At 44.3% G+C, this 24826-nt stretch overlaps 1 protein-coding gene and 1 pseudogene across 3 annotated transcripts in view; both read left to right on the top strand.

Moving 5' to 3' along the window:
* Positions 1 to 205: 205 nt before the first annotated feature.
* Positions 206 to 24826, top strand: part of LOC148033348 (protein DYAD-like) — a 41152-nt gene continuing 16531 nt past the window's right edge. Inside the window, exons 1-8 of one of the 3 annotated variants that reach the window (XM_087681259.1) lie at positions 206 to 485; positions 591 to 776; positions 898 to 1012; positions 1089 to 1726; positions 1817 to 1882; positions 2055 to 2186; positions 2273 to 2462; positions 2548 to 2639. In XM_087681259.1, the coding sequence (XP_087537385.1) occupies positions 1658 to 1726; positions 1817 to 1882; positions 2055 to 2186; positions 2273 to 2462; positions 2548 to 2639 (549 nt within the window). In that variant the 5' untranslated portion in view covers positions 206 to 485; positions 591 to 776; positions 898 to 1012; positions 1089 to 1657. Of the gene's footprint in view, positions 777 to 897; positions 1013 to 1088; positions 1727 to 1816; positions 1883 to 2054; positions 2187 to 2272; positions 2463 to 2547; positions 2640 to 24826 lie in introns of all 3 variants that reach the window. The other 2 variants (XM_087681261.1, XR_015691299.1) reach the window with 2 other exon arrangements.
* On the top strand, positions 19330 to 20221 carry LOC148033349 (uncharacterized; annotated as a pseudogene).

Raw genomic sequence — 24826 nt, 5'->3', positions numbered from 1 at the left:
AAAGCTTTGTCCACCGTCCTAAGAAGTGCATCATGCTAAATAAGGCACGATTCAGCCAATGTTACCAAGACGCCAAGCTTGGTTTTTGGTTATTACTTTATCTAGTCTAGTATAAAATTATTCGCGTTCAATCCTTTAATTTTCGTGGACTCTCGAACTCCTAGAGCTTATAAGTTGCTTTCGCGTTTTCACCATCTTACGATGCGATGCGACTGTATGCCCTTGTAATAAGAGCTCGCGGCAAAGCTTCGTGACTGATCAGGATACATACTCACGAAGTTGCCTTTATTAGCTTCGTGACCGATGCTGTTACATGCTCTTGATGTTGCCTCTGTATTAGTCAATCTCTCCGAGCTCCCTTTGCCATGTTTCTGTACGTTTTGTTCTCGTGCAGAAACGAATAACATTCTAGACATAGCCTCCTAATACGCACTTCCGCCTTCCTCAACCGCTTGCATCGACTGTAGGAGCGCTCTGCACTGATGGTATCTCGAATGATGCTCATCTAGCATCACATGCTTGCAATAATCTTTTGCTCAGGAATCCTTGCTCGTTCAATGTAACTTGCCCTCCTCTGTTGCTTTCGAAAGGATTGAATCTGCTCCCTGGAAGCAAAACGAGAGGAGACATGGCTGAAGAAAGACCTGGCATGCAAGGATCCGAGACGACGGCGGCCGCAGCAGTCGCTCAATGGATAGGGCCACCTACGGTTCAAATCGCAGGCCGTAGCTTCTTCAAAACCTTCGAAAATAGTTCCGGCGAGAGTATTTCAACAGGTCTTTTCGTCAAATACATCTTTCTCGTCTCACAAATCTGCCTTTCTTTGCCATGCATTTGATTCATCTCAAACACCTGCTCAAGCAATGTCGCTACGTCTAAAAGGTGGTAACTGCGCAGGTGATTTCTGTTACCTTCTTCCGTCTTCCAATGATCCTACTGCAGATCTCCGCATTGCAAGAATCGAAAGCATGTATGAAGACGAGAAAGGGATCAAGTGCATGCATGTTCGCTGGTACACTGAAATTGTCATTCGTACCCCTAGGATTCTGTTTTGATTTGGCGTCATAGAGCACTTTCTGTGAATGTAGGTTTTATGGACCAAAGGACCTTCAGCACAATCCACCTGTACCTTCAAAGCAGAGCGAGATCTACCGTATCCATCTTCCAGTTCTTGACCTAGCGGCAGCACACCACAATGTTTCAAAAAGCAACATAAGGCCTTTTCAATCCATTGAACTTTGACCAATGAATCGCAAGATACAAACTACTTCGATTCCTGGACGATAGAATCTGTGGTTAGAAAATGCAGAGTTGTTCGCAATGAGGATCATGACAGCATGACTAAGAGCAGGCAATGGCTTGATCGATCAAGGGCACAAGTTTTCTCTTCAAGAAACAAACGTGACAGCTTCATTTTACTGGTGTATGTCCCTCTCTGGCAGGCATTCCAGCAGGCTTGCAAAGGGAAAACAAAGTCATGGAGAAGTTCATGTTTGCAGGTTTACATACTCTGTCGAGACAGGGGAATTTGAAACTGTCCCAAACTTTGGTAAATTGACATAAACAATTACAACATTTTGAGGCTGTGGTTTATCTTAGATCCAGATCAAGCTGAGAGTAATACTCCCATCGCACAGATCAGCCATACCTGGATGCAATGTATAAGAATACTGACGAACCTGACAGTGAGCAAAACACTGTGCTTAACGTGAAAGGCCTGATTCGGGTAAACACATTATCTAATTGTCAGAATCTGCATTTCTGACTTAACCTGACTCCAGAATGTTCATCTATGTAGTAGATCCGATCCCTGCAGGTTTTGTTAAAGGTTGAACAACACATGATAATGGAAGCCAAAGACCAATGGCCAGCCAAACGATTGGTGTGCATTACTTCTTCTCTATCAGCACTTATGGACTGAAAGAAAGCAGAGAAACATTCAGCTGTTACAATTTTTGTTGGCAGTTATTTACTATACCTCAAGGGAAATGCCTCATGTCTTTGTGGATAAGTAATCTTTTTTCACTGCACTGTGGTGGATTCTCGATACGCAGGTTTGGATACAGAAAGCGAAGAAAGCTGTCTTACTGGAAGATGTGAAAGAAGTTTTCCTAGACCTACAGAATGAGTTTCAAGCTTATGGCTTTAAGAAACGCAACAGTTTCAAAGAAACCTCATGTAAAGAGGTGCGCTGCTTTCTGCTGTCAAACCCGACCTGGTTGTATTCAAGGAAAGTTGGCACCATGTAATCAGAGCAAATTGTTCTGGGCAGCTGCTTAACCACATTAAGCATTTCAAGCATGAAGTGCAAAAGAAAGCCTGTGCTACAGCACTGATTCAAAGAAATGTCCAACACCATGAAGAGCAGAAGAGGAAAAAGAGATCTATATCTATCAAACTGCCATCATTCAGAAGGAAAACATGGATGTCCTCAACAGACTCTTTACAAAGACGATCTCCAGGTATAGTAAATAATGATCTTACTTGTCATATATGTATATTCAGTATGTATTGTGAAAAAGCAGTCACTAATGAGGACAATCTCAGGAATAATGCAAGCTGGAAGTGTCTATGAAATAGATGGGAGTTATTTGCCATCTGATGCACCTACTCATCTGAAGGCTCTTCGTGCTGTTGTGGTAAGAAACACTGATGAAAAATGGCCAAAAGTTATCACTTCTTCAAATCTTCTGCAATATATTAATACTCTGCACTGGTGGATAGCTCAATGCAAAAAAGTGAGGGTTTAGAAGATAAATGCATCAGAATAGAAGGCACAAAGGCCCAGACAAGCCACAAAAACATACACTATTCATTTCTGCTCTTCACACAACCCCCTTCCTGGAATAGACTATGGTCCCAGAGCTTATAGACAAACTGTTTTTTCTCCTCCTTAGACTTAGGATGCCACGTGTAACGTTCCAAATGGCCATTAGTTTTGCAAACATTCTCGTCTCATATTTGGCTGGTAACCTGTGTTAAATAAATCCAGTTACTGTCAAATTTATTTACACCTGCGCTTCCAGATCTGTGAAATAGTGATGCCAACTATGATCTTCCAGAAAATATCCATGGAGTGTCTAGATAGGATAAAAAGGTGATCAAGGGATATCCCAATTATCACTCCTTAACTATGCACCATGAATGCTATATGCTACTCATTTCCTTCCACACATGCTGATTTAGTTGACCAACAAACATGTAGGAATCAACGACCATATGCTGTGTAGTTGAGCTGCTGAGATGTTGAGCTTTAGTACCCATGATGACAATGCACTGTTACATTCCCATGTAGAATGAAAGGGAGAGTTGAAAGAAAATACCTTGTTACAGTCTCATGTAGAGTAAAAGAGAGTGTGAGAAGGCATTCCTTGTTACATTCCTATTTAGAGTAAAAGACAGCCAGGATCGCAAGCAAAATTGATCTCATTGTTTAACATGTAAGTTTGTCTCTGAAAAATTCAGCTATACCTGTGAGAATGCCATAGTGTATTCTAGAATACTCTCTAAATACATATGTATGACTCTAATGAGCCTTAGAGGAGGCTTTCTTTTTGATTGGCTTGATAGCAGCAGCCTGGCAACAAACGATTGACAAAAGAGGGGAACTTTCACACATCCTATTTCTTAGATACTTGCATATGTTGCAGCTTCTCTCTTTGTTACAGCCATGAGAGGATGCATGCAATCACACAAAGCTTTGTGTAGTGAGTATAATATCTAAGTCTGGGGCAATACGACCCTTCTTCTTAGAATAGTGAAAAGTCAAGTCTTTCTGAGGATTTGACTTGGCTTTCTGTTTTGGAAAAGAAGACGAAGGAGAGGTAGGCTCCAAAACTTGCATTACCTTTTGATGGAACAGTTGGTTTCTTCTCACCTCTGGCTTTGGAAGCATATTTACCCTCATGATTCTGCCCTTTAGCTTTGGAAACATATATACCCTCATGGAACAGTTGGTTTCTTCTCACCTTTGGCTTTGGCTTTCTGTTTTGGAAAAGAGGATGAAGGAGAGGTAGACTCCAAAATTTGCTTTGCCTTTTGATGGAGCACTTGGTTTCTTCTTGCCTTTGGCTTTGGAAGCATATATACCTGCATGATTCTGAATTAATTTCAGCCACTTGAGTATCTTGCTTGAGAATCAAACTTAGTGACATGTCTTATCAACAGCTGCCAATTTATTCTTTACAAAAATGATTTCCGCCACTTTGTCAGCCATGTTGTCTCCTCCTCCAATCTTTATGTTTTTGAATTGAAGCTCGGGCAGTGCTTGCCTTTGATTGGACGTGTGCTCGTTCTTGCCATTACACCATTACATAAACCTGAAGAAGACTCATGAGAGAGAGAGAGAGAGAGAGAGAGAGAGGGGGGGGGGGGGGGGAGAAGAAGAAATTGTCGAGAGAGAGATGGAGGTTAGAGCCGTGGTGCTTAGAAGTTACAACATAGATTACAAGTTTCATACTCAAACTCAAAGCTTTCTAATTTCCAAGTTTTGAAAGAGTTCTACAACAGACATAAGTTGAAAGGAGCTTTCTAATGTGTACAAGGATTTTGAAACATAATTCATATGCTAATTGCAAAGAAGGAACAATTCTAAATAAGTGCATAATGCAAAAAGAAAGTGATTTCAAACTAATTATCATCTTGTGGTTCCTCTTCCTCTCCATCCCCCTCTCTCTCATCCATTTCACAGTCTTTAGTTGCTGTAGGCAGATCCTCTTCATCCTATTGCTCGTCATCATTGGTATCTCCCACATGCCGAGAATCGTGCTCGCTTTTATGAAAGCTATGTACACATCTCAAGAATACTCTGACTTCATTTTTGTCAATAGATGTAGGTTTGCTTTGACAAAAACAAGGTCATTTGCTGTTTGAAGCCCTAAGCGATTTCTTTTCTTCATGTGGATGTGATTGAAGGTGCTCCAAAGCCTCTCTAATGCTGATGATTAGCGAACTTGGTTGAGAATCTTGATAGCCAAGTTTTGAAGCTTAGGTGAGTTTGCTCCATAGTCCTCCCATCAAGTCACAACACCAACATGGAATCTACAAGATAAATACAACATTGAGAAAAAAATCACTTATTGATTCAAATTATAATACTAAAAAAGGGCTGCATAAAGATTTAAAAAATGTAGATTACCTATCATGTTGAGCATGAGGTCACCCAAGAATTCCCTCATTATTATGAAAGTTTGCAAGTTGATCTTTCACCGACTTGTGTTCCTCTAGAGCAGGAATCGACTTCTAAAGAGTCGAATTTGAACCTTGCACCACCTTTGCATGTGCTTGAACAACTTTTTCCTTGTGTTGGAACTGAAGATCCAATGCATAAGCTGCACAATGTAATGGAAAGTAATATTGTTTCCACCTACCTATTGCAAGTTCTTCAATCTCTTGCAATCTAGCTTTATCTATCTCAATGGATTGGATGTTTTCTATCATTCTATCCATTGCCTTGTAAATCTTTTCAATATATGGAACATCACTATGCACGTTGTGCAACGACTTCACAATGGGCAAGCAAAGAAGTAAATGCTTCACCTTTGACCAATGATCCTCTTGGATGATGGTGGTATAGCATAACTGTGCCATAGCTGTGCAAGAAGTAAGGCCAACCCTCCCATTCTGGACTAGCTAGCATCTGCTTCAATGTTGGTTGCATGTTGCGCAAACGGCGAAGCATCAAAAAGTTATATGCAAATTTGGTCTCTGCATACATCAAAAGCTCATTCTTTGCAAACTTCTTGTATAAGGCCAATGAGAAACGGCGATGAGTGATGAATGTCATTATTTTCTTACCTATAGTGATAATGGTTTTTACCCATAGCATAGCATCAATGTCCTTCAACAAATTGCTGAGACAATGGATACTTGCTCTCTAATAAGCCACCTGTTGCTCTATTGTTGGTGGCCTCTCCAATTGATGTAAATTGCACAAATTTTGTGGTCCCACATATTCCATAGTCTCACTCCACAACTCCCATAAGATTGGAGTTGCCTTCTATCGTGGACCACACTTTGTGGACTTAATGTAAAGTGCTTTGTCGAGACGAGTTGCAAGCACCCCCTCCAAAGAATGATTGCGCACATTTGTCTATCCGTCATCTAGCAATGATACACCTGTTAGCAGAGTATTTGTCAGCTCATGTGTGAGTCTGAGCTTGATCTGGGCTGGGCATTTTTCTTAGGTATTTTAGGTTTTTTTCTGGTGTGGCATTTTATGCCAGTGGAGCATTTTATGCCAGTGGAGCATTTTATGCACCAGTCGGCCAGCTTTAATGCTGTCCGACCAGCATTATTGCTCCCTACTTTTTCAGCCTATTTATACTCAGTGGCTCCTCCTCAGTCAGTCACATCATCTTCACCATCTGCAGACCCTGTGGAGAGAGGAGCCAGTGCTAGTGCCCGCGCAGCCAGTGACTCACTGTTGTATGCGACTATCTCGTGTTCAGATATATGGATTCCATTTCCCGTGCATGCATCTGAGTTCTCATCTGTATCGTGTTCTTTTCTTTTCTCTTTTTGTCTTGTGTTTCAGCAGTTTATTTCAGCACATGTTTATGCTTCCACCGCTGCTCCACTTCTGACATGGTATCAGTTTTCAGGATTTGTGTTTCTGCTATGTTTTCTTGCTGATTTCAGGACTGTTTTGTACCCCTGCTGATCAGACGACTGCTGTCGCAGCCAGGCGACCTGTTTTGGGGTTGTTTTCAGCCTGCGTTTTTTGCAGTTTTGCCATCGCCTGCTGCCTCCGCACCCTCTGCTGCCTACACACCCTCTGCTGCCTGCGTTTTTCATCTGTAGCTGCTGGCGACAGTTTTCTACCTGTTTTTCTCCAGTTTACAGCCTGCGTTTTGCTGATTCAGCGTCTCTCGTGGCTGGGTGACTGTTACTTCAGGCCGTTTTTGCTGTTTTTGGCAGTTTTTGACTGGTTTTTTAACTTTCTGCAGCAAATTTTGTCTTCTATTGATCAGATTTTGGGTTATATTGTATGTGAACTCTCATTTTCTGTAGTCTGTGCTTGTGTTTTGGCTGTGTTTCCTCTCTAAATTCCATCTCTTCTCTACTTCTCTTCTTATCCTCTCCATATGGCTCCTCCGTGCACTTCCACTGATGATAAGTTACATGGACCTGATTATCTCACATGGAGTGCTGTCATGAAAGCTTGGTTTGTTCAGAAGCGGTTATGGTACATCGTCTATGGAGCTACTCCTCCTCCTCTCCGTCCTTTTCCTCTTCCTGAAGACTTTGATGAGGACAACCATGAGATATCCTTGAGATTACAGGGGCGGCTTCCAGCACATTATGGAGATGAGGCTTATGTAGCTTCAGAGAGGGGTAACGGGAAGGCGAAGTCGAAGGCCCAGTGTTACCAATGTGGCAAGAAGGGACATTTGCGGAAGGACTGCAAGAAGTTAGCGGCTTCCAGGAAGAAGGAGCAGAAGACGAAGCGGGATGTTGACTCTACCGATGAGTCCTCTCCTTCATCAGACTCCGACTCCGATCCTCCGACCAAGGTGAAGTCCAAGGTGCGGAAGGGATCCTCTTCTTTGGATCGCGGGAAGGGCTCGGTGGCCCTTCCTCGGCTGCTTTCTAGTGGTGGTGATGAGGTCATCCCTCACGACTCTCTTGTGCCAGAGAGGGAGTGTGAGCGGGTGTTCAGATGGGGCAGCCGCGCCTCATCTATATTTTTATACAGGTGCATAGGTTCCAGAGAGGGACGTCCCTGACGCATCGACTTCAGTCTGGCGGAATTAAATCCTGGAGCTGGGATTGACATCCAGGTTCATGCTGAGCTGGTTATCTGACAGAGAGCGGGAGGCTTTCGTCTGGAGCTCACATGAGGGGACACTTTGGCGGTCTGGCCAAAGGCGGGGAATCCATGGTCACCTATGTTCAGAGGCATTTTTGACAGGATAGTCTTGTATGCTACTGCGAGACATTGATGATGGACACAGAGACATGCTATGATCTTCTCTATTTTCAGATGTTTGGTACGATCGACATCGACATCAGGTTCTCTCCGAGGCACCTTGGTGGTGGCTTGATCACCCACTGCTTGGGTATCCATGGTTCTACTTGGTGGTTCTATGTTGTATAGTTTCTGATCCCTTTTCATTGTACTATTGTATTGTATCAGATCACTCATGATCTGAGAGAGGGTGTTAGCAGAGTATTTGTCAGCTCATGTGTGAGTCTGAGCTTGATTTGGGCTGGGCATTTTTATTAGGTATTTTAGGTTTTTTTCTGGTGTGGCATTTTATGCCAGTGGAGCATTTTATGCACCAGTCGGCCAGCTTTAATGCTGTCCGACCAACATTATTGCTCCCTACTTTTTCAGCCTATTTATACTCAGTGGCTCCTCCTCAGTCAGTCACATCATCTTCACCATCTGCAGACTCTGTGGAGAGAGGAGCCAGTGCCAGTGCCCACGCAGCCAGTGACTCACTGTTGTATGCGACTATCTCGTGTTCAGATATATGGATTCCATTTCCCGTGCATACATCTGAGTTCTCATCTGTATCGTGTTCTTTTCTTTTCTCTTTTTGTCTTGTGTTTCAGCAGTTTATTTCAGCACATGTTTATGCTTCCACCGCTGCTCCACTTCTGACAACACCATATGAGCTCCACCTTTGTTTATTGGTTGTATGGCCTCTTTAATGCTCAAGACCTCATCCTCAAGAAGCTTTTCCCGCAAGGTATCATACATCGGTGGTGTGTAGGTGGGCCCAAATTGAGCAATCTCTCTCACCATCTCCTTTAAAAAAGGAGATCACGCAACATTGAAAGGAATCCCACAAGAATTTTAAAAATGAGCTACTATTGCATTAACTTATGCCTTACATTAGGGATACCAAGAAGTAAATAGAGTGTTTTGTTTACCTTGAGAGGTTGATTGAGAAGATGTTGCAATCCCATGTCTATTAAAAGCACTTCTAGTGGAGAGAAGATTGGCTTCCTCCATCTCCACATGCATGAGGGTTAGAGGTTGTGATGGTGGGTTGCCTTGATGTTGGAATAGCAAAGGGATTTTAAGAAGTCCTTCATTCTTGAAATCTATTTTGTGCTCTCTGTCCATTCAAACACGCTCCTCCATCGGGAACTTGGCACAAGCTTTAAATCCAAATTTATTGAGACCAAGTAGATGGGTTTTCATCCTTCCTATTGATCTATCTTTTTCAATGCACAATATTGGCACGTCTACCACCTAGCACCACCTTTCTTACTACTATACTTGCCAAGATCTTTACTCGATCCCATCAATATTCGGCTTGGTTCTCTCCTTCGAGCTAGCCTCATTGATAGAGGCTTTAGCAGCTTCAGGATTCATATTTTGAAAGGAGAAAGCTTCGGAGAGAGAGAGAGAGAGAGAGAGAGAGAGAGAGAGAGAGAGAGAGAGAGAGGTGTTTCCTAGGACGCTATGATACTTAGCTTGATGGTTGATTTGGATATTCTAGCCTTGAATGACATGGGGCAAAGCTGAAGTGCATATTTATAACATTTCTAGATTGTCGTACTTACCCCTTACTCCATTATGTTTTAAACTTTGTGACATCTTTAATTATTGACTGTGTATAATAATTACTTTATTTCTTTGATTAAAATCTGTTAGAGAGAGTGTGAAGAAAACTGCTAGGTTTTGCATTGAGGACACATAGAGTGTACGACACGACCACGATAGAAACACAAAGAGACAAACACAAACATAGAGAGCAAAACTCAAACCCTAAACACAAAACTCAAAACTCAAACCCTAAACGCAAAACTTAAAACTCAAACACAGAAACTCAAACACCAACAGAAGAAGGGAGAGAGAGAACACAACTCCGAAGTGAATGAATGCTGTAAATGAATGTAAGAGTGTACAATGTGCTGCAATGTCAGAGTGTGATGTCCATCGGAGACGGATCCCAAGTCTGTGACCACCAATCGGAGTGTAGGAGTGCTGAATAGTGAATGGCAGCAGGCTGGTCACCAAAACGCAATAGTCTGGAGGCTGGAAACTGGTAAACGCAGTAGTGTACTACCAATCGGAGGTTGGAAATTGCGCATAGTCTATTATCAACAGCAGGCTGAAAGAGTGTTTGATGTGGTTGGCAATGACTAGATGATCAGATCGCAGCAGATGATGTCATCGCCAACAGCTGACGTTAGCATGGATCAAGGCGTCAACAATAGGAGTAAACATGGATGGAGTGGCAGCAGTCTCGAGGGGCTGGACAACCACGAGGGAGAAGGCTGATGGTTGAAATCTGCGCGTGGAGTGAGAAACCTGCATAGACAGAATGAGGCTGAATGGGGGCAGCTTGTCTCTTTATAGATGTGGAGGGACGCCCCAAAAATTAGGGTTTCCATTGAACTCTCTCGAATAGCTCCCCGTTTTAGGGTTTTCACTGAACCCTCTCGAACCGCTCCCCGTTTTAGGGTTTCCACTGAACCCTCTCGAACCGCTCCCTGTTTTAGGGATGGGACACCTTGGGGTAAATAAACATCCCAAAGCAGCCAGGGCATCGGACAAAGGGTGCACGTCGGCTGCCCAGTGGCCTACCAAGACTACAGAGGCGATGGTTGTCATATCAAGGGAATCCAAGTAGTCCCTAGAGAGGACAGGGCATGGGACAAAGGGTGCGCGTTGGCTGCCCAGTGGCCTATCAAGCCCTACAAAGGCGGATGAAACCACATTGAACTTTTTTTTTTTGAATAGGTGAGGTAAATTTTATGGGATATAGCCAATTGAGTAATAGTGACCCAGGAGACGGGAGTAGGGAGGGTACACCCAATACATCACAAAATTGAACAAGCTAACCCATCCACTCAAGGTGTTGATGATGAGGAAAAATAGATGATGAGGTATCCATGTGATGGAGGATGGTGGTGGGGTAACAACAATTGCCAGTGGAAACAACTTAGGATCCGCTCAAGTGGTGCTCTGCACAATGAGATGCAAAGTATGCTACATGTTGAAGAATGCTCATGCAACAGATGCCACTTGGACAATGTCCCTCATGGGAAAATTGTTCACTTGCCCAAGTGCCCTAGTACAAAGATTATGAAAGTATGCAATGCAAAGGGTAAGGTACAACAAGGGGGAGAAGCCAATGTCGAAGACAAAGTGCTGAAGCCTGTAGAATATCAAGAAGGGTAGAAACCCCCTCTCAACTGGGATGTAGATGCCGAAGAAGGAAGAGAAGCATGATGTCGGGCCGAGAACCATAAGGAATGAAAGAAGAGGAAGTGGATGAAACACTCCGCTAGAAGAGCAAGGTAGAAGTCACTGCCATGATAGCATTGAGAGAGATGCTGCACGATTCGCCTCGGGAGGGGAAACCGCCATGCTGGAAGAAGAGCAAGCACTCTTAGGATGATGAAACCATGAAAGGAACGGTGTGCATCCCCATGTCTCTAGCCCAGGTAGGACCAAAGCAATCTGCAAGTTAGCCCTACACTTAAAGACAAAACCTTGCAAAAGAGATGAGAATCTGCAAACACAGGAGGTTAGTGGTCAGATGCTCCAAAGCAAAACATAACAGAAAGGAAATCTAACTCAAATTAAATGCTATGAATGTATATGTGTGGGAGTAAATGCAACGGAAATCAAAAGAATGGAAAAGCTAAGGACAATGAATGCTATGGGCCCGACTCTAAGAGTGCGAAAAATGAATACTAGACTGATCTAGGGTATCTGAAAGGACCTAGAGACATGCTAGTCTAAGAAGGTGTCTATCATTGCGTATGTCTAGTAGTAGGGCTTTGCCAAGGAAACGCCTGATGAGGTGGAGAGGAAGGTGAGGTGGATGCATGAAGTGCAACGGGATTGGAACCTGCACATCAATGAGCCAATCCTTCAGGGGTAGTGAAAGAGATGGGCTGCTGAGGTTGTACTCGAGCCATATGTCTAGCAGCAACAGCGGGTGTTGAAGGAGCAAATAAAGCAGGAGTGGAAGGTGTAGCCCCACTGGACTGTGCAGTTGCAGTAGTTTGTAGGGGCTTTTTAGGTTGAAGACCTTGGGCCTTGGACCGACACTCCTCGTTCACATGGCCTGCTCTCTAGGAGTGTGTGCAAAACTAGTTTTTCTTAGGGAGTTGCTGCCAGATAGGTCTAGATTCTTTGGTTCCATCTGAGAAAGAGGAGTTATCCTTGGATTGGCTTGCCTTCGCATCTTGCGAGTTCTTGCCAGTGGTGGTTTTCTCTCCCGAAGAAGAGGCAACCAACCCGCTTTGCTCTAAATAAGACTGTGATGAGGATCTCTTGTGGACTTGATCATGCAGCCTTGCATAACGTAAGAACTGGCACTCAAACTCATAGAAGGTTGGTAATTGAGGTTGGGAGATGATGTGTTGAATGAAATTGAAGTACTTTTTGGGCAACTTATTCAAGAAGAATGTAACCTGATCGTTATTTGGCTTTGGAGAGCCAGTAGTGGCGAACTCGGCAAGTAATCGCCTATATTCAGGCAGCTTGACTTTCAGGTCATCTCCATCCTTAATAGAGAACTCTTGAAGCTCAAAGTCGAGATTGATGCACCGAGTACGATCACGAGCTGCATAGCGGTTGAGAAGGTGACTCTAATGCTTTGATGCAAGTGGGAAGTGCTGCAACTGAGAGTGAAACTTAGGAAGCAATCTTTGCATCAGCTCAATATTGGTTGTGGTATTGCGGGCTCGCCATTGACGGATGCAATCAAGGTGAGCTAGTCGAGGGTCTGGCATAGGCTCTAGACCAATGATGAGGTCCCAAAGACCTTGAGACTCAAGCACTTGTTGCATGAAATTAGACCAAGTGGTGAATTTTGACCCGTTAAAACGTGTCTTATCCGTGAAGGCATTCTTGGCCGTTGCAACAGGAGTGGTAGTGGTCGGAGATGGATAGTGTGAAAAAGTGTAGTGTGGGTAGGATGGGGGAGTGGAGTATACTTGGGAATGGGCCCCAGAGTGCCCACTAAAGCTCTCTTGCCAACTTGTTGATAAGATAGCTCTTGTTAAAGAATCCTCAATAACAACAGCATGCTTGGTGAAAATCACATGGGTGCCAAGCCTCCTAAGGCCATAAATAGAGAGAAGTGGATAGCCCAAGTTCGAAACATGTAGGGCTTCCAAAAGGGAGCACGATGCATGGTCGGGAATAACGACAAAGTGCCAACACCACTAATAGGCACCGATATAATGTCACTAACTGTGACTTAACCCTTGGATGGACAGAGATCTTGTAACAAATCACCTCATGAAATCATACGACTTGAGGCAGCACTGTCCACTAACTAAGATTGCTTAGAAGATTTCGCAGCCAGTGAAGAAGGCTCCTTCTCCAAAGCATGGATATGAAGGAACATCGACTCATGGGTAATAGCGTGTGTAGAGATAGTTGAAGGCTCCGACAGAGATCCACCCTTTGCTCTCGGACGAAAGTGAGGGTACTTCTTCCAGCATCCTTCTCACAATGTGGGAACTTTGGCTTCTTTGAATTTAAGTCAAAGCCCAAAGAACTTTCTTACTTCTTAGCCTTTGACTTCTTCTTCTTTTACTTCCCTCCTCTCAATCTTGCAACAAAGGATTTAGTGGAAGCGTTGACCTCTTTGAGGCGCTCGTCATGCTCCAAGACCAGCAGTGTCTTGTGGGTCCTTGATGTGATAAGGCTAGTGTAGAAGACATCGAACCAAGGAGATGGCAGCTAAGTCAAAAGGATCATAGCTAAGTCTTCAAAAGATATCATCTGACCAAGAGGGGCAAGCTCACCTCTCATGTCCTCCATCTTATTGATGTGCTCCATGGAAGAGGAGTTATCAATATTGAGCATTTGCAACCTCTTCTCAAGGGAAATCTTGTGGGCAAACATCTTCTATTGATAGAGAGATGCAAGCTTGCTCCACACTTTTGTTGCGGTCTTCGACTTGTGAACATGAACAAGGACATAATCCTCAAAACTCATAAGGAGGAAGGATCTACTGTGAGAATTGAGCCGATTCCATAAGGCTGCACGATCCATAGACGTCCCATCTCTGGGATCCTCCTTAGGACGGGGGATAGGATTAGAAACAAGCTCCTAAAGATTGAAGGAGTCCAAAATACACTCCAGCTTATAGGACCACAGAGAATAGTTGGAGCCGTCCAATTGGTCCTCTTTGGGCAGCAAAGGAAGTATGGGTATTTGCATAGAGGGTATTGAAGGATTCATCTTCACTTCGCATGAAGCCTTTTGTGATAGATGAATATAGTAGATTGAACAGAAGATTGAAGAGGATGAATGACTACCAAGTGGGGATGTTGGCTATATATAGCCATAAATGCCCAAAACAGGCTAACTTGCCCCTAAGGGTGCAATAAATGCTGGTCGACCCTCATTTAAAGCTGGTCATACTGCAAAAATGGCAAAAAAAAAACTAGATGGCCACAGAAAAATCCCAATTGGCAGGCACAATGGTTGCTTGGTGGAGCCAGACTGGGGAAAGTAGAAACCGACCTAGAAATACACACAGAAATCCGACAACTGAAGAAAATGCACAGAAAGGCATGCTCAAATAGAGTTGCCTCCATCAAAACACATGACATACATGTTAGAGCTCCTAATGTTCTCATCTAACTCGGACTGAGGCTCACAGGCGGGAGATGACAAGGCATGACAATCATGATTGCTAACATTCGGTTGGGAGCACTTGTTGGAGTTTGCCAAGACATTGCTAAGTGAGTATGGCCAGCAAGATAAAGAAGCATTTTTTGATCAAAATAAAGATGATATCTTGGATGCTACTGTGGATGCAAAGATTGTTTTGCATTTTTTTTCGGTGTTCCATAAAAAGGAGTTGTCCTCTTCTTCATGGGCAAGATCTTGATGCTTTCTTGCATCCGTCAATGGTTGCAGTCCTTGTTGCAAAGTGATTGTGTGGACGAAATTTTTGTGGGACCATGCAACCAGCCTTCCATTCTTGGAATGGGTGGTAATAACCTGATTTAAGAGTTAATTACAGCAATAAATAAATGCACATAAAATGAAATACACACTTTACCATAACATCCTTGGACAATAGACACCCTGTTGGCCCCAAAATTGGCTCCCCTTGCGGTATTTCTTTAGCTTTCATTCAATTGGAAGGAGTACAACTTGAGATTTTTCAATCTTCTCCTGCTAACCAATTGCCCTTACTGTCATAAATGACCAACAAGCCTTTTGGGTCATTTGCCCCTTGATTCACCCAGGACTTCTTCAATTTGACCCTTGGCTGGTCAAATGCTGCCCCAAATCAATTTGGGATGGGCTGGCTTTTGAAATCCCTTGATAGTCTTCAATTATTAGCTGCTGATTTCACTCCCTTGAGCTTTCAATCTCTGGCACGGATCCCAAGGTGGTTGCTAAACTCTAATTTTTGTTGTAAATTAGGGTTTATTGCAGAAATTACAGATCAACCCACCAAAAATGACCGAAATCTCCTCCAAATGGCTAAGAATTGCTGAGAATGGCTGAGCATAGGTTGAAGGAGATGAGAGAATGCTGTAAAGAGAGAAAATTTTGAGATTTGTCGCGAAGAACTGATCAAAATTAGTTGCTGCCTTGCTGTACCAGCCCCAAACGGATGCACCAACAACAATAGGAGCATCAGAGACTGTGATCTTCAGGAGAAAGTGCATCAGCAACAATTGTTAGCTTCCCAAGGTTAAGAATATGCAATCTTCATCACCAAAATAGTCTCCTATGGCTGGGAAATGGCCCCAAAAGCTGGCAGCAACAGTCCAACACCTCTTTCCAACAGCACCAAAATGAAAAAACGAGATTTTCCTCTCCCTTCAGCCCTATTTAGCCTTTCCCCCACTTGCATGTGAAAGTGTTGCTAAGTGGCAGCTTTTTTAATCCATTTTCAGCAATTTTCAGCCATTTAATTAATTTTCAAAATTAATTAATTTTGAAAATTAATTCAGCCCTTAATCCATGCCTTGACCTTGCCCATCCAAAAATTAATTGGCTAGGCCATTTGCAACCCAAAGTGGTCCCGTGCATTAATTGACCCTTGGACAAGCATTAATCCATTAATTAATGCCTAGTCCCTAGTGTCACCACTGACACTTAATGGCCAATTAATGGTCCTAGGGGCAAACTGACACCAAAATTCACCTAGAATCTAACAAGTGTAACTTGTTACAACTTTTGCCTTTGACACCCATCTTTTTCATAGGGTCCTTGGGGCTTCAACTGTAAAAAAGTAGCTTGCACCTAACATGTGCAACACATGTGCATCTTTTAATTGCACATTTGATTAATCCTTTAATCAAATGTCAATTAAGCATAAGCAAAGCATCAAATTTTCACGTCCTCGTGACAGACCATATGGTTTTATGAGGTGCTGCTAAAATCAGTAAGGCATCGTGATGATGTCTTGGCACAGTTACCCTTGTTCTTTGATCAATGTTTAGTCCATGTTGTGTCATGGAGACCAATGGCAAATTTCCAACGTTTGCTTCAATGGGAATGCTCCGCACGGGTGCAATGTGTAACATTAAGTTTTAAGTAGTTTATGTGAGTTTTATGCTTGCTATAATTTGTGCTTAATTAGGTCATTGCCACCCTTTTAGCAGAGGGTTGGTTTCATGGTTCCATTGCTAAGATTCCATCAATTCCCTTGACTTAGTGGGCCCACAGCACACGATTGGAGGTCAACATTGCTTTAGTGCTGAATTCGCAATCAATTGAGCATTACAACAAGAATGTCTTCATAAATGAGGTGGGATCAAGTAGTAATGATGCCTCTTACTCTCAAAATCCCCAAAGTGTTGGGGAACATGCAATGCCTAATGTTGGACATGCATCTTAGTATGGGTAGTAAGTGGTTAGTGGTTGTTTAGACCAAAATGTGGATCCTTCTAGGCCTTTTGAAGCTCATGATCAATAAGAGAAAGAGGAATCAGATGACCATTTTAAGGATCAGCTGAGGACAACAACTTAAATGTTTGTGCGATTGGGAAACGATCTTTGGTTTATGATCTTTTTGAACTTTCCAAAGAAGGGCAATAAAGGCAAGAAGAGAAAATCGTATTCAAGAGCTTCAGGATAGCAAGATGCATGGAAGGAACAACCAATGCAGCAACGCGATGTTCCAAACGTGGGTAATGAGCATAAAAAAATGATGCTAGTGGGGCAATTGATGCATATGCAAGGCCAACTTGGAAGTGCCAGTCTAGTACTTTTTAGAGAGCAAGGCATTCATGCTAATGTGGGTCACTTGGGGGTACTTTGTTGGTAGCTCGGTTTTCCAAGCAATGGCTGGTAATGTTTCAGCTATGGGGATGCAAGGATCGAATATATTTGGTATGCAGCCACCTATGCATGGTGGCAAGTGGAATTGAAAACCCACTATATAGCAATGTTGGCATGACGTTGGGACACAAAGTGGCATGTTTAGTAATGTATTTGCTAACCTCAAGGTGTTTGGAAGTCATGATATCAGTATTGGTCATGAAAATGCTTTGTATAGTGTTGTTAGTCATGAGGGAAATACAACAAATCTATTAGTTTTGGCATCAATTGAAAGTTCCAAGGATTTGTGTGATCCAAAGGAAAAAATTGCCTTGAACTTTGTGCAAGCTTTGGAACAAGTGAAGTTAGAGTTAAAGTATTCCATGTGCTACTTGGTGAAATTTAAGGATTGTTTCACCTATGGAAGGATGCAAATGGGATGGAGGAGGGTAAAACCGGTCTATGATTCACATAAATCGGTAGTTCCTTCAATTAACACCTGGTCTTTACACACACACACATAAGCAGAGACCTCACTCACTCGCTCAGCACCAGATTGGCTCCGAAGATGGGCACCCCTCTCGGTATTTCTTTATCAATTAAAAGATGGAAAATTACAAAAATGATAATGTTCCAAAATACATAACTTGTGAACAGTTGGTTTTCATCTCTTTTGAGTAAATCCCAGCTGCATAAAAACAGTACAGCATATCCAAATCAACATCCCTTTTAGGAACGCATTTTTTGTGACCAAAACTCAATGATTCTTGTGCAGAATTGCAATCTGCAAATCTTTGAATTCACTGTTCTTACTGTCCAGCATGTGCAGAATTCATTGTTCTTACTGTTCAGCATGTGACCAAAACTCAAGGATTCGGTGTGTAGAATTAGAGTCTGCAGATCTTTGAATTCACTGTTCTTACTGTCCAGCAAGTGCAGAATTCATTGTTCTTACTGTTCAGCATGTGACCAATACTCAAGGATTTGTGTGTAGAATTACAGTTTGCAGATCTCTGAATTCATTGTTCTTACTATGTTCTTACTGTCTAGCATGTCCTTCATTTTCTGTGACCAATACTCAATGATTCATGTGTAGAATTTTAGAGAAAACACAGAATTGTACCTTTGATGGAATCAGCCCCATCATGTGAAGCACTTCCTCTAAGAATAGAGAGAGTTGATCAGAGGGAGCAAGCTGTACCTCCGTACTTGAGTCAGAGATGTAGAAGTACTCTCCATGGCTGATTTTCTTGCAGCAATCTGTTCTCAGCTCCTCAAAACTTCATTCTCCCATTTGCCCCTTATGCCTATTACCTTTTTTTTAATGCTCTCTCTCTCTCTCTCTGCGCACATCATCGCAGAGCAGGCCGTTCGTCTTGAGAAACTGGAAACAGTGCGTGACGGAAGAAGTGATGCATGCAGAGTATGCCCGTCCTCTTCGTCTTCAGAAGGTTGAATAAAGCACGTATGGATGAAGTGGTGGAATGGCAGAAAGTGAAGGCCAGGAAGAACAGAAATTGACCGAAGCCTTCAAAGTAGTTTCTTCAAGGCTGAAGAGGAATTAGGAGCTCGCCATTCTTCCTCAATCATTGCGAGTGTTTGGTGACCGTCTTGCAGATGTGACTTTGCACCATCAGGACTCTGCGTTTGCTGTGAGTTGCTTTTGAAAGGGTCAACGTCTTGCGTGTCCTCGTCTCAATCAATAGGTCGGTGGAGTCAAGAGACCAGCGCACAGGCCTGTGGGCAGAGTGGCAACGAATAGGCGCTCCCTCTCTCCCTGGTTTTGTGGCACACTGCGAGACTACTGCAGGGCAGCGCATGTGCAGGTCAAGCCAAGACAAGCGCAAGAAGTCAGGCTGAGATCGCAGCTAGGGAGGACTCTGCAGGATGGAATGATGCACAACAGTTCACAAGACAGTTCGAGCAGGCTGTTTACAGATAGCGGAGGCCAGGGCTTGAGAAGGGAAGAAAAGACCCTGCGCTGGTCTGACGAGAGGTCTCAAATAGATCAAACGGCTGTTCACAAATAGACGAGAGCAGGGCTCAAACAGGGCAGAAGAGACCCTACACTGGTCTGACGAAGGTGTCAGGCAGCGCAGGAGGCAGGCGACATGCCGCTCGAGCTCCATAACGTGGAGCTTCTAATCAGCCAGGCTATCAAGGAGGCGAAGAAAGATTTCAAAAAGGATGCGGATAATGCCTTAAACCAAGAAACCCGCCGGCTCCATGAGAGGATCCGGCGACTGGAGGAGATGGTGAAGACACTCACGGAAGAGAAGAGGGATCTCAAAACCGACCTGGACAAGCTACAAACGGAAGTGTCACATCTACGGGAGGCAAGAGAGGACGCGGATTTCAAAGCGGACCTCCGAGAGGCTATCACGAAGGAATGCCGAGAGGACCTTCAAGTATGCATTAAAACCGAAGTTGAGGCTTCGAGAGAGGGATGGGAGGAAAAAATAAAAGCAAACATGAATGAAGAATTAGAAGGAAATAAGGAGGGGTGGATTGAGGTAGTGAAGAAGAACATTAAGAAGGAGGTCCAGGAAGAAAATAAAAAGGAGGAGGTAGTCCGGGTTCAGGAGACCTTAGAGGAGGAGAGGCTTAGGAACGCGCGTAGATTGAACGTGCGTATTACCGGGCTCCCCGAAGGGGCCTCTCCGGAGGAGGACGCACGCGGGCTATGCACGCGGACTATGCACGCAACTAGGGTACACGAGCATGCCCTTTACTCAGGCATGGCGTGCAGGACGAGATACTACCAAGGTCAGAGCTCTGATATTACATATGAGCACACCAGAGGACAGAGCCGCTTTCTTTCGGAAGCGGATTTCGCTCAGAGGGATGACTGGGGCTCCCATCTTCATGGATGAGGACCTGACTCAGAAGCAGATTGCACACAGACGAGCATGTATGCCACAGATACTCCAAGCACGTAGAGAAGGCCGTAAGGCCTTCTATCGAGATGGCCGGATTTTTATAGATGGATGCCCTACCAAATAGGGGGGCGTGGCCTATGAGACGGGGCAGAGGACTGTACAGGAGATCCCGATACGTGTGGCAGTTTGGAACTGCAACGGCTCCCTATGGTCACGACCGGACAGACTTGAGGAGATTTTACCCGACCATGATGTTATATGCCTCACAGAGACACATGAGAGCCCAGAGAGAGGGCTTCCACGCATTATAGGATTTGAGTGGGTATCTGCATACCGGGCTACTAGTAGGCAGAGTACATCTAGGGGCTCAGGAGGGGTGGCAGTTCTATTCCGTCAGGGGATACAGAGACATATCCAGTTAGTGAGACGAGATGAGGAGGCCAGTTATATATGGATCAGAGTGCAGATATCAGATGAGAGATGGATCTATATGGCAGTATGCTACTTTTCACCACGAGGGTCCAAATATGCTACTATGCAGGGTGATATTCAGGCCAGAGATTCCCCCTCTCCTTATTCACAGCTCTCAGAGGACATTATTCTGTATTCTAGTTTGGGTGAGGTTTTCCTCATGGGGGACTTCAACGGGCGTACATAGAGCCGACAGTGTGAGAGTTTTGATATGGAGCAGCTAGAGATCATGAGAGCATTAGACCCTGAGGAGTTGGGGATCAGTCGGGAGTCAGTAGATACTGGGCCAGACGCCACAGGGTATGGAGGGCATTTACTTGAGCTTGGTAGTAGACATCATCTCGTTATTTATAATGGGATGGCACGATGGCCATATTCAGGAGGTCTTACATGCTTCCCACATGGGGGGGGCGAGAGTACTGTAGATTATCTACTCGGACCGATCGATGGGATGCATACTATCGAGTCCTTCGGCCTTGGGAGACTTCCACTCGGTGCCGATCACACCTTTCTCAGTTTCTCACTCCTTACCTCATTACCATCACCACCTGCAGATATCATACCCCACATGCATACTACCATACACTTCACTCATGAGCTCTCACATGTTTACTCACAGCATCTGGAGGAGCACATCACGTCACTTGATCCATACGCACCCCTTGATACACTGACCACTGATATCACACGCATTCTGCATGATTCTGCTACACTCAGTTTTCCACATCACACATACACGCACCCCCCTCGGACCGGTACCATGCCACAGAACAGGTGGTATGATGATGAGTGCAGAGATCTACGTCGACAGCTATGCGATTTGGAGGCCAAAGGAGAGATCACACACAGACAGGCGCAGAGACGCATGCACCGCTTGACCCGCTGAAAAAAGCGGGAATGGGAGGAGAGATATTGGGATATATACCACCTTCTTATGAGCAGAGATTGTGCAGAGGCATGGAGGCAGATCAGAGAACCACGCTCACCCACACTGATACATGACCCTGCAGTATGGCATGGATACGCACAGAGTTTATATCATGTACCCGCACAGTCGCTGATACCCACACCATGTACACCGAGACCGGGTATTTCATCCTTTTTCACCACTAGTATGGTGAAACATGCTATCTCACGGTTACAGCATGGCCGCGCTCGAGACCAGTTTGATCTTTAGGCAGAGCATATTATATATGGCAGAGACACATTGGCTCCACTCATTGCTCACCTCTTCAACCGTGCATTGTGTGAGGGGTTCCCTGACTTCTGGACAGAGTACACCATTGTACCTATCCACAAGTTAGGGGATCCTATGGATCCTAACATGTATAGGATCATCATGATTGGGCTAGTTTTGGCCAAACTTTATGGCATGGTGATGGAGGAGGAGCTCAGCACGCTGGCAGAGAGAGTGCATGCGCACATCCGGACAGGCAGGGTTCAGACGGGCATTTTCTACCATAGACCACATCTTTACTCTCCGTTGTCTGATCGACCAGACATGAGTGAAGAAACAGAGATTGTATGGTTGCTTTGTGGATTTCCGCAAAGCCTTTGACACGGTTCCGAGAGAGAGGCTTTTCAGATGCCTACTTGATCTGGGGGTGGATGATGACATGATGTGGGGTATTTATGCACTATATGAGCGGGTTACTAGCAGAGTCAGATGTCCGGGAGGTATATCAGATTCCCTTGTGAGCACCATTGGTATGAAACAAGGATGCCCACTCTCACCGACTCTATTTGGGCTATACATTGATGAGATAGCAGAGTTTATTCAACAGCGAGCCGGTGGAGGTATAGATCTCAGTGGAGCCACAGTTCATATCTTACTATATGCAGATGACATTGTGTTGGTCTCAGATTCAGCTCAGGGATTACAGCAGCATTTATTAGCATTGGATGATTTTTGCATACAGAGAGGCATGACGGTGAACCTTGGTAAAACCAAGGTTCTTATATTCCATGCATCAGCTCAGATACGCAGACAGAGTATTTTCATGGCAGCAGGAGGGAGTATTGAGGTCACTGGATCATATGTATATTTGGAAGTCACCTTTACAGCAGCTTCAAGGATTTTCTCGATGACACAGGCAGCTCGTGACCGCCTCACTAGAGGATACTCAGCATTGGCTCTTATGGAGCGACAGTGTCATCAGGCACATTTCCAGGAGCCCCGTACCAAGGGGTGGCTCTTTGATACTCTAGTCACTCCAGCACTGATGTATGGAACAGCTATATGGGGGCCAGGCCTTGCCGATTATGTATGGACATTGATGGAGAGACCTCAGGTGATCATGATATCTAGATTGATTCGTAGCAAGGCCTCAGTCCCACATGACATTGTGCGAGTAGAGCTTGCCACACCGCCCATTAGGCATTATTTTAAACAGTCTGCTTCCTACACAGATTTCAGGATATGGACAGAGATCGCATTGCATACAGAGCATATATGGCATCTCAGGAGATGGCTCAAGCGGGGAATACCACATCATGGTATGCACAGACTAGAGCTTGGTTTGACAGACATGGGCTGGACATTGATAGACTCCCACCTCTTTTATATGATACTCAGGCTCCCACTTACACCCTCTCTCTCTCTGAGAGGAATAGTCATCAGACAGGAGATATGGCATATTTATATACAGAGGACATGGGTCAGCCCTGCACAACCACTGCCATCGAAGATGACACATTATTATACACAATTCTTGAGCATATCAGAGCAGGGATTCATAGAGATTCCGAGATATATGCAGATCTATATGCCACATCGATTGAGAGTTCTTATTGGACAACTCAGGGTATCATCACATCAGCTTATGATTGAGAGTGGCAGAGCCAGTGGCATCCCACGGGAGGAGAGGATATGCTCCCTTTGCATATCAGAGGTGGAGAGTGAGGAGCATTTTGTTCTCAGGTGCCTGGCATACTCAGAGTTGAGATCTAGATACACATTGAGCAGCTCACTTCAGGGATGTATGACTGATATGGATTAGAGATCATTTGGCCGTTTTCTGGGAGAGGCATGGCATGGGACATCAGAGAGCAGAGCACACAGCAGGTCCCAGTCAGAGAGGGGCCCACCCAGATGACTATTACACAGTTCTTTCAGACAGACAGAGTGAGAGCTACTGTACCAGCCTCCAGTCAGACCTCCGGGCTCACACTACAGCAGGCTGAGGACCAGCGTACTGGACGCCGCACGAGGATCCGTGGGTTTCGGACCCCATAGCCACACCGACAGGAGATCCGGAGGATTCTTGATCTACATCGACAGCAGACTGAGATCCGACGACACTCGACACATTGGATCTCAGATCTCCAGTTTGCTCTTTCTCCACCGTCGATGTACCATATCCTGCGTCCAGGAGGGATCACCTGCTATTAGCGACTTCAACGACTGCTACTATATCCCAGGAGAGTATATCTCCCTGCATCTGTTACATATACACATCGCACCACTTTATCACAGCCGACAGTTGTTCCCCTATCACAGCCGACATTTGTTCCCCTTTTATAGCCATTATTTGGAGTACCAGAGCTACATACGCACATACACATACACGTCACTTATCACACTCACAGCACCGTATTTTCAGTTTCCAGTTTTTAGCTTTTTATTCAGCACTTTTATTTTGGATAGCTGGACCTCATCAGTTGTATCAGAGTTTGTCTCATAGGCTAGTTTTGGTCTTTAGAAGACATTAATATAACTCTCTCTCTCTCTCTCTCTCTCTCTCTCTCTCTCTCTCTCTCGGGAATTTGTGCCACATGGCATACATGTAACAATTTTCCCGTTTAAACCTTCTGGTCTAAAATTCTCTATAATGGGTTTAAAATTTGACCTCAGCACAGACCAGAGAATTAATCCTCGTGCAAAAATGAAGATAATGAGGTGAACAAATTGTGGGGTCCAAAAATAGTAACTCCCTAAATTTTAGGGATGGTGACCCTTGCATTCCTCAAGTTATTCTGAGCAACTTTTATCATTGTGACCACATCAAAAAGTATAATGTGGCTCAGTTACGGTGACTTTTATTTCGTGAGCATTCTCACATGTGCATCTTCTGTCTTGGCCAGTCTCATTGTCCTACACCATCTCTAGTGGCTAAGCACACAGTCCCAAACCATTGGCATTCTATTCTTCAATGCCCATTCAATATGGAACTGGTCCTAAGGCTCAAACAAACCATTAGTCCAATTTGTCCCAATGGTTGCCTCTTCTGGCCATGCAAAGATCTTGGTTTATTCCAAG

This window comes from Lygodium microphyllum, chromosome 7 (assembly GCF_053477565.2).
Source record: "Lygodium microphyllum isolate KBCC chromosome 7, Lygodium_microphyllum_v1.1.10, whole genome shotgun sequence".
In the NCBI taxonomy this organism is placed as follows: domain Eukaryota; kingdom Viridiplantae; phylum Streptophyta; class Polypodiopsida; order Schizaeales; family Lygodiaceae; genus Lygodium; species Lygodium microphyllum.
Note: the sequence above shows the minus strand (reverse complement) of the source record. Positions and strands in the feature narration are given on the sequence as shown.